This window comes from Hordeum vulgare, chromosome 1H (assembly GCF_904849725.1).
Source record: "Hordeum vulgare subsp. vulgare chromosome 1H, MorexV3_pseudomolecules_assembly, whole genome shotgun sequence".
Classification (NCBI taxonomy): Eukaryota; Viridiplantae; Streptophyta; class Magnoliopsida; order Poales; family Poaceae; genus Hordeum; species Hordeum vulgare.
In genome coordinates, this window is record NC_058518.1 from 423,368,655 (window position 1) to 423,378,829 (window position 10,175).

The window sequence follows — 10,175 nt, forward strand, 5'->3', positions numbered from 1 at the left end:
CCTCTCTTATGTGACTTGCCGGCATATTCAATATGCTGACCTACACGGCTGCAACGTCTTATGTTGCAGATATTTTTCTTCGACGAATAAGAGTATGATTCAGGGTTACGGTCTACACTCAACTTGCCATTGGTGTTTATTGGGACTCCACTCCCTTGACTGCTTCCGCTGAGATATTTAAGGTATATATCAGTTTTACGCTATTTACATGTGATTGCACTTTGATATATACATTGATGTACTGTGTGTGCCAGCATACTGATCCAGGGATGGCACAGATACACAGAGGCTTGACTCATCTTGAGTCGGGTCACTACAAATAACTTATTGGTTGAACCTCAGTGTCAAGGATTCAGGCAATCCCGTATGTCATTCCCTTTGTCCTTTGGTATGTTACTTGCCCGAGATTCGATCGTTGGTATCCGTATACCTATTTCAATCTCGTTACCGGCAAGTCTCTTTTCTCGTTCCGTAATACAAGATCCTGTGACTTACACTTAGTCACATTGCTTGCAAGGCTTGTGTGTGATGTTGTATCACACGGAGTGACAAATCCCAGTCTTGATCCATACTAATCCAACGGACACCTTCGGAGATACCTGTAGACCACCTTTATAGTCACCCAGTTACGTTGTGACGTTTGATACACACAAGGCATCCCTCCGGTGCCAGTGGGTTTATATGATCTCATGGTCATATGAATAAATACTTGACACGCAGAAAACAATAGCAATAAAGTGACACGATCAATATGCTACGTTCATAGTTTGGGTCTAGTCCATCACATGATTCCCTTAATGATGTGATCCAGTTATCAAGCAACAACACTTTGCACATAGTCAGAAAACCTTGACTATCCTTGATCAATTGGCTAGCCAACTAGAGGCTTGCTAGGGACATTGTTGTGTCTATTTATCCACACATGTATCTATGTTTTCATTCAATACAATTATAGCATGGATAATAAATGATTATCTTTAAACAGGAAATATAGTAATAACTATTTATTATTGCCTCTAGGGCATATTTCCAACAACTACACCGACGTAGTTTGTAGCAGATGGCCATACACACAACTATGTCTACTATCTTGCACATGGCATCCACCCCAGGTGGCAAACATTTGTGAAGCCGTTGATGACACCACAAGCTAAGGAAAATCTTGATTTCCACAATGCTCACTCGGCGGCTAGGAAAGATGTGTAAAGAGCTTTTGGGATTTTGCAATCCCAATTTGCTATTGCGAGAGGACCGACTAGATTTTGGAATCAATAGATCCTTTGATACATCATGAACGCTTGCGTGATCTTGCATAACATGATCATCAAGAATGAACGTGGGCAAAATTTAGATATTCTTAGTATGAGTTGTTGGGACATGCAAACACCTTACTTGCAAAGGAAGTTGACCCTGCTTTGTGTCTGTATTGTTAGTATCCCAGCATATCTTATGGCTATCATCAAATTCCCCAAGTGGGCAATTCATGCTATCAACTCCCAGATGGCCCATTTTTTGGGGTAATATGGGGCATCAACACAAATATGATTTGGCTAACTAGGGCCTGGTTACTAGGAAGAAATGTTTTGGTAGTCTAGGAATACCTAACCGGAAGGAATTCAATATGGCCTTGTTGGCCTCCTGGGGGAAGAGGTTCTTTGACCTTAGTAAGAAAGATTGCAAGAATGTTATCTCTAATACTAATTCCCCTAATGTTTTATGGTCCAAACCTGATAATGGCTCTCCCTTTTGGAAGAGTGTAACTTGGGCTTTAAAAACTTCCAAAATATTTTACAAATGGAAAATGGATGATGGTAGAAATATCAAGTTTTGGCATGATATATGGACTAGAGATATGTCCTTGAAAGTTCAGTTCTGGGATCTATTCTATATTTGCAACAAACCTGATTGCACTGTCTCTTAGGTGTGGGATGGTGTGCAGCTTAAGCTCTCTTTCAGAAGATGTGTTTACAAGTATGGACTTGATAGATGGAACCAATTGCTTGGTATTATCCAAAACATTCCCCTAGGTGATGGTCCTGATGTCCCTATTTGGATTGGAATCCAAAGGGATTTATTCTGTTAGATCGTCCCTATTTGGATTGGAATCCAAAGGGATTTATTCCGTTAGATCTTTCTACAACGCCATTAACTTTGGTGGTGTTGTTTCTACCATTGGTGATAAGATGTGGAAAATACCGTGTCCGTGGAATATTCATGTTTTTCTTTGGCTGAGTTTATAACAAGATTTTAACTAGAGACAATCTAGCTAAGCATAGAAATGTTGATGATCCCACCTGTTTATTTTGTAAGGAATTGGAATCAGTCCAACACCTGTTCTTTGATTGTATTGTGGCTAATTGCATTTGGAAGATGATTTTTGGCTTCTTTCAAATGCCCATGATTTTTCGTTTTAAAGATGTATGTGCTTTATGGCACAAACATAAAGAAAAACCTATCTTGAACATGATTGTAGGTGCCTCCTTGTGGAGTGTATGGAAGCTAAGAAATGAATTCTGTTTTCAGGGTCGTACTTGGAAAAATCTGGACTGCGTTCTTGTGGAACTTGAAAACTTCCTTCAACAATGGGGAGTGCTATGGAATGCCATACATGAGACAACGCTTCGACAATTCATCAGCGAGCTGGACAAGTGCCGTGGGGAACTGCCCCGCATTGCGTGGAAATAGTTCAGTAGTTTTCTGTAGTGATGCTGCTAGCTAGCCCCCTCGGGTTGTCTTAAGTTTCTTGTTTGTGTTGCTCGTTGAGTTGTGAAGTTTGAAGTACTTTCATGTGGCCCTTTTGCTGGGGACGCTCTCGGTTGTCATAAGGCTTACACATGCACTCTTTTGTTTCTTGTTTTGCTTTGTCAATAAAGATGGAGCGGGGGGAGGGACCTCTTTTATTAAAAAAAAAGTTGTTGAGACATTTCGTGCGAGGACGGAGGACGGGTGCAAGGATAGCCCTAGTTATTGCCTTCTATCATGTCATTTGACATGCCGAAACACATGATGATTTTCACAAAAATCTAATCGAGGAGTGATGAGCATGACATGGCCGCCAAAACTAGTTTTCTTTTATGTTTTACGTTGTATTGTTGAACTATTTATTGTATTAAAAAATAAACTATTTGTTTGAGTTGTAATATAATAGTTGAACTATTTATTACTCCCTCCGTCCCAAAATTCTTGTCTTAGTTTTGTCTAGAAACAGATGTATCTAAATACTAAGATGGTGCTTGGATCCAAGAGACTAAAACTAGTCTCTTTAAGAGGCTAAAGTTCCAAGCACCCCTGACTAAAGAGAGAAGACTAAAACTAGTCTTGAGGCTAAAATCTTTTAGTCAAGGGTACCCCTACTAAAATGTGCATTAGTCCCCTCTCTCCTCATTTAACTCCTCATGCAAGTTCTGGATTGAAGGGTTTGGAGGATAATAAATGCTCATTAACTTGATTTTAGTCTCTTTAATACTTGGATCCAAGCATGGATGAGGCTAGCAAGTTTTAGTCTCATTACTTTTAGTCATAGGACTAAAACGTATCCAAACACCCTTTAAATTGTGACTAAATACATTCATATTTAAACAAATCTAAGGCAATTTTTTTAAGACGGAAGAGTATTATTTTATTTTATTATGGTGAGAGAAATGTTATTTGGGCTAGACGTCGGCGCTGTAAACACAACACATGTATTTTACAACGCTTGCTGAAACGGCAGTGCCGCGTTTCATTTTACGACGCCTGCCGGAGCGGACACCCTGTCACGCGAAAAAAATTGCAATTCCGGATGTAAAACATTTTGAACGCGCCGCGTCGTGTTGGAGTTGGTCCAAGGGGCCTGTATGCTCTCAGGGCGCAGGAGGAGAGCAGTCCAAAGCAGAAATGGACGGACACAGGCGGCGCACGGGCACGAGGTTCACGTGGCGAGCGAGCCGCTGTTTCGTCCCACCACTCGAGCGTCCAAGTGTGGAAGATGGAGATGGCGGACTGACCAAAGACCAACGACGGAGCAGGAGAGCAGAGCAGAGACCCCTCGCCCCGGCCGGTCCCTTCCGGTCGTCCTCGCCGTCTCCACCTACCCACACCCCACAGCCAGCGTCGACCCTCGCTCGCTCTCGGGGACTCGGGCGCACGATCCACGGCGCCACGCGGCCTCCAACCGTAACCCAACGTACCGCGCGGATACTGGAGGAAGCGAGATACGCAGCGCACCAACCCAGATATCCCGACCCGAAGCGGCGAAACCAAGACCGCCGTGCCGTGCCGTGTCGTGGGTACGTGACTCGTAGTGGGCTGCCTCGCAGGTAGCCGCCACGCTGCCCTCTGCCGTGACGTCTCCCTCTTCTCCTACTCCTACTTTCCCTCCCTCCTCGCTGGCGATTATTACTTACAGGCGAGCTTGGACCCCGCGACGAGCCAGCAACTCCAGCAGCAGCAGCAGCCGGGTGCGCGGAGGAAGGAGAGGGAGAGGGAGAGCCTGCCTGCCTGGCCGAGGTTCCTCTCGGGCTCCGCGCTTGCTCGAGGGATCTCGTCGGCCGGCCGCGATGGAGGGGGAGGACGGCGGCGGCGGGGTGGACTGGGACAGCCTGGCCGAGGCGGCGTCGGGGGCCGTCGGCGCGCTCGTCAGCACCACCGTGCTCTACCCGCTCGACACCTGCAAGACCAAGTTCCAGGCCGACGTCCAGACGGACCAGGGCGCGCACAAGTACAGGTCACCCCTCGCCGCCGATTCCTTCCTTCCTCCCTCCCCTCTCCGCCCCTTCGCCTGATTCCCTGGCTTGATTCCGTCGCGGATTGCTGGTGATCGCCGGCTCGAGGACTGGAATTTGGGTCCTCCATTGAGTGGGAGTTCGGATCTGGGGGCTGGATTTCGCATAGGGTACTCGCGATGATTGGGGTCCTACGTGGATCATTCTGACAGCTGGACGGGTTGATTTCCACATAAGCCGATCGTGAATTCAGCAAATCAATATCTCGTTAGGCCCAGGTTTTTTTGTTCTATATAAGGGTGAACGATGAAGGGCAAAGAGTTGCTCACTTTATTATGTTCTTTGCAGAAGTTGCTAGGACTGTAGTTTAGGTATAGTCAGGACGTGACTGGATTGTTAATCCATTAATGTTCATGAGGAGTTCATTTAATCCAGAAATTGCACAAATCGTTGTGCATAATGACTTCAGGTTGTTAAATAAGGAAAGAGATCGGGATTCAGTTATAAGCAACAGGGGTCGGGTTGATTTCTTAGAAGCTCCAGAAATAGTGAAATGAATCATTGTTGTAATTTGTATAGCTGTAAAGGAAACTAGTTTAGCCAAAATAGAAGGATCATACCTATGAAGTTGTTTCTTTGCCAATCAACTAGACCTAGTAACTGAAAAGCGAAGACATTCAGGCAGCGTAAACAATACCTTCTCATACACTAGTAAGAGAGATGTGTTGGCCTTCATATTTTGGCTAGTTGAGATGTTTAATTGACTAACTGCATTTGTGTGCTCTAAAAGGATGTAGTATGCCTTCCCCTTTATGTTTTTTGGTGAAGGAGATTTTACTGCATGCTGTTACAGCTCTAGCATAAAATTCCTTCTCATCATATGCGTTAAACTTCTCTAGTTACTCCATTGTACAAACTAACTGGCCTCATGACTTTTCAGGAACCTTTCAGATGTCTTTTGGGAAGCAATTAAGAAAAAGCAATTTTTGTCCCTATATCAGGGACTTAAGACGAAGAATATCCAGTCGTTCATTTCGCAGTTCGTTTACTTTTATGGCTATAGCTATTTCAAACGACTCTACCTGGAGAAGAGTGGAGCTAAGTCTATTGGAACAAAAGCCAACTTGTTGATTGCAGCCGCCGCTGGTGCTTGCACAGTTGTTGTGACACAGGTAACTAATCTCATAGATTCTTGAAGAACTGTTTTAGCTGCCTGATCTTATACTCGTTTCTCTCACCATTTCAGCCATTAGATACGGCATCTTCTAGAATGCAAACAAGTGCTTTCGGAAAGTCCAAAGGGCTGCGAGCAACTCTTGCAGAAGGAACTTGGCTTGAGGCATTCGATGGCTTGGGCATTTCCCTTATGTTAACATGCAATCCTTCAATTCAGGTACTAAACTCCTGCATCATTATTGTATGACAGATCTTGTAGAACTTAATATTGGTTTATGGGCTGTCCAGCTATGTCTTCTCCTGTATACATTGAATCATTTATGCTAAAGTTTTTTGTAAAGAGATATATAATTGTATATGTAGATGCTTCAATCAGAGTGACCTTTTTTTGTTTGAACATGTGAGGCATCAGAAATAAAATAGTCAGCCACGGCAAAAACTGTTAGAATATTGTCTGGTTGTGTACTATGCTGTACTTTTAAGTACCATTGCAGTTACTTTTCATTAGCAAAACTTGGGTGAATATCTTGAACAAACTGCCAGGAAAAACTGCAGAACTTATCTGTGGATATGTGCTCTTGTCCATGTCTTCCACTAGAGCAAATGCATCTAGCAAATATGTAGGTCTGCAAAATGGTGTCAATCATTACCCTTTGCCATGTCTTCCACTAGAGCAAATGCATCTAGCAAATATGTAGGTCTGCAAAATGGTGTCAATCATTACCCTTTGCCATTTTCACCTTCTTGATTCACTTGGTATAACCTCATGTTTTGTAACTGTAGAGCCTTCAAATACGTTTCAATATTAGTGCCGGTATGAAAGAAAGACGGGTAATGCATTATTGATTAAGATTGCATCCTAGATAATATTTTTAAAATTGTTAACAGGTAAAATAACATCATATTCAGATTCTACATATTTTTCTAATCAAAATTCATATATAACATTTTAAATTTGGAGTTACGGTTTAGAAGATATGAGTATTTAAAAAAAAACATTTAATATGTACTGCGGGTTTAATGTCAGAAACATCAAGGGGTTTTCCATAAAATAGCATGATGGACTAAGAACACCTACTTCCATAAAACATCAAGGTATAGATATAGATTGTCTGCCTTACCACAACTTGAACTGAAAAGTATAATGCAGTGTATTCTTAATCTAATTCTTACCACCTTAACAGTACCACTTTCAGGTGTAACTTACAAATGTATATAAGCTTTATTTATTTTTTCTTTTCGTGCACGAGTTAACATTTGTTTTGTGTTTAATCCTTTGCAGTACACAGTGTTTGATCAGCTTAAGCAAAAGCTAATCCTGAGGCAGACGCGTAAAAATGCAGAATCAGCAAGTGATTCTTCCCCGGTTGCTCTTTCTGCATTCTCGGCATTCCTCCTTGGTGCCATCTCAAAAAGTGTTGCTACGATCTTGACTTACCCATTAATCAGGTATGGAAACTTCACTTGTTATATAGACTTCTCTACTTGCTTTTTGCTTGTCAATGCGGATTATAAATTCAACCAGCCACTGCAGTTATCTGACATCAATTTTTCAAACAGGTGCAAGGTCATGATTCAGGCTGCAGACCCCGATGATGACGATGAGGACGAATCTGAAAGGACAGGGCCAGGCAATTCAAGGCCCCCCAAGACAATGTTGGGTGCTATGCATGCAATGTGGAACAAGGAAGGCATCCCAGGCTTCTTCAAAGGATTACATGCTCAGATACTAAAGACGGTTCTGAGCTCTGCATTACTGCTGATGATAAAAGAGAAGATTTCAAAGTTCACCTGGATCTCGCTGCTAGCCCTGCGGCAATACCTCTTTGTTTCTCGGAAGAGAATCAAGAGTGCATAATTGTATCATATGTCAGACCTGAGAAAACCAGTCGAATCGTCCACCGGTATTTCAAGATCTTATACTACCAAATAACAGAAGTACAGAAGCATGCAGAAGAACACAATCGTCCTGAGAGCGCCATGGAATGTTCTGAATAAATTCATTTGTTTTTTCGTGTAGCTCTGAGTATCTGATATGTACTTGGAATGGAAATACAGTATGGAATAGGTGTTGTCCAGAAGTAGTTCTGGTGATGTGATTGTGGTCTGGTAGACTGGTACCATACGTGTAAAATGCCACTTTTGTTCTATTCTTTGTTCTTTGCTGGAATTGAAGCAATAGCAATAAGTCTCCCATGTTGTGAAATTCGCTCCCTGCCCTCTTAAGTCTTAATGTCGAAAGAATTTTCGCTTGGCACATGCAAATTTTGCTTTGGCAATGGCACGCGGACCGCCGGGACGAGCAGGAGGTCGGAGCGCCGCCGCGTAGTGAGCCCCATGAGCTCGGCCATGTCCAGCTCCCCGGGCTCCGTCCCGTCCGGCAGCTCCCAGTCGAAGTGGTAGAGAAGGCTGGCGAGCGCGAGCTCCATGTTGGCCAGCCCGAACGCCATTCCAGGGCACATCCGCCGCCCGGCGCCGAACGGTATGTACTCGAAGTCCGTGCCCTTGAAGTCGACGTCGCCGCCCTCGAACCTCTCCGGCGAGAACTCCTCCGGGTCGTCCCAGTGCGCCGGGTCCCTGCCGATCGCCCACGCGTTGACGAGCACCATGGCGCCCGCCGGCACGTCGAAGCCGAGGACCCGGCACGGGGCCCGGCACTCGCGGGGGAGCAGCATCGTCGCCGGTGGGTGCAGCCGGAGCACCTCCTTGATGACGAGGTTCAGGTACCGCAGGCTCGCCACGCTCTCCTCCGTGACCCTGTCGCGCCCGTCGAGGGCTCGCCGGACCTCCTCCTGCGCCTTGCGCATCACCCTCGGGTTCCTCAGTAGCTCCGCCATGGCCCACTGCAGCGCCGTCGCCGACGTCTCGCTGCTCGCTATGAAGATGTCCTGTTCGAGTTGAAGCAGAGGAAATTAGTCTCGCTGGTGTTGAAAGTTTCTCCTCCATTTGTAATACGAGAAGATCGAGATGAGCAGCTTACGACGATGACTGCCTTGATGTCGTCGTTGGTGAGGGGAGGATCGAGCTTCCCCTCTCTCTGGATCCTCAGGAGGACGTCGAGAAAGTCGTCGCCGTCGGCGCCGGCGCCGGCCCTGCTGTTCTCGTGATGGTCCTGGATGATGGCGTCGATGAACTCCCTCATCTCCCGGCGCTCCCGCTTCATCTCGCGCGGCATCCGGCTGACGAGCATCGCCAGCCGCGACGACGGGAAGAGGTCCGGCAGGCACTGCGCCGGCGCGAGCTTCACCCTCCGCTCCAGCATCCGAAGGAAGGCGGCCCGGTCCTTGAACCGGCTGCCGATGACGGCGCGGACCGCCGAGTCAGCGACGTACGCGCTGATCCGCTCGCTCAGGTTCACCGCGGACGACGGAGACGGCGCCACCGCCACCGCCACCGACCGGAGCAGCCGGCCGACCTCCTCCTCGCGCACGGGCCGGAAGGACCTGACGCGGCGGGAGGTGAAGAGCTCGAGGGTGCAGATCTTGCGGAGCTGCCGCCACGCGTCGCCGTAGGGCGCGAACACGATGCCCGGGCTGTCGCCGAGGAGGGCCGTCCCCGTCGGGGTCATGGGCCGCGACGCGAACGCCAGGTCATGGGTCTTCATGACCTCCCGCGCGGCGTCGGACGAGGAGGCGACGACGACGCGGAGCTCGCAGAGGCGGAGCAGCATGAGCGGCCCGTGGCGGCGGGACAGGTCCCGCATCGCGCGGTGCGGGAGCGCGCCTGCGACGTGGTGGAGGTGGCCGATGACGGGGAGCGCCCACGGCGACGGCGGAGGACGCGGCCGGTGGCTGCCTTCACGCCGGCGTGACGACCAGACGAAGTAGAGCGCGGGGACGATGGCGAGCAGAGGAAGGAGGAGCATGGAGAGCGGAGCTAGCTCAGCCATGGCTCGACTTGATTCTGACCTCACGACTTTCGAGCAGAGCTTCTCTTTGTTTGCGTGTGCGTGTAGCGTAGTAGACCAGTATAGAAGGAGTGCAGTAATTTTTTGTACTCTAGTCGTCAGTGTTCCTCTGATATTAATCTGGTAATATAAAAATTTCTGTATTCTATACTGCTCCGTAAAACACTGACGCTTTGCCCAACCACTGACTCACTCTCTGAAAGCGATTTTATTTTTTTCTATAGAAGGGGACTTTCTTACCGTTTTAACCTTTTTTTCTAAACATGGGCATAAAATAAACCAGATCTGAAACCATTTCACGATCTGACCTTTTAGAAACGCTACAAGCCGTGGCGTTGCTGTCCCACTATGCAACGCCTGTCTACCGTGGCGTTGCTGCCCTACAGTGA

The 10,175-nt window shown here is 46.9% G+C and overlaps 2 protein-coding genes across 2 annotated transcripts; one reads left to right on the plus strand and one right to left on the minus strand.

Annotated features, from left to right (window-relative positions):
- The first annotated feature begins 4,194 nt into the window (after positions 1 to 4,194).
- Positions 4,195 to 8,085, plus strand: LOC123442267 (peroxisomal adenine nucleotide carrier 1-like). The gene is made up of 5 exons (XM_045118300.1): positions 4,195 to 4,705; positions 5,644 to 5,875; positions 5,950 to 6,096; positions 7,162 to 7,328; positions 7,440 to 8,085. Exons 1-5 carry the CDS (start codon positions 4,539 to 4,541, stop codon positions 7,735 to 7,737), a joined length of 1,011 nt encoding a protein of 336 aa, XP_044974235.1. The 5' UTR covers positions 4,195 to 4,538; the 3' UTR covers positions 7,738 to 8,085.
- Positions 8,003 to 9,888, minus strand: LOC123442256 (desmethyl-deoxy-podophyllotoxin synthase-like). Its single transcript, XM_045118294.1, has 2 exons — positions 8,860 to 9,888; positions 8,003 to 8,767 (listed from the first exon to the last, which is right to left on the minus strand). Exons 1-2 carry the CDS (start codon positions 9,766 to 9,768, stop codon positions 8,102 to 8,104), a joined length of 1,575 nt encoding a protein of 524 aa, XP_044974229.1. The 5' UTR covers positions 9,769 to 9,888; the 3' UTR covers positions 8,003 to 8,101.
- Positions 9,889 to 10,175: the final 287 nt, after the last annotated feature.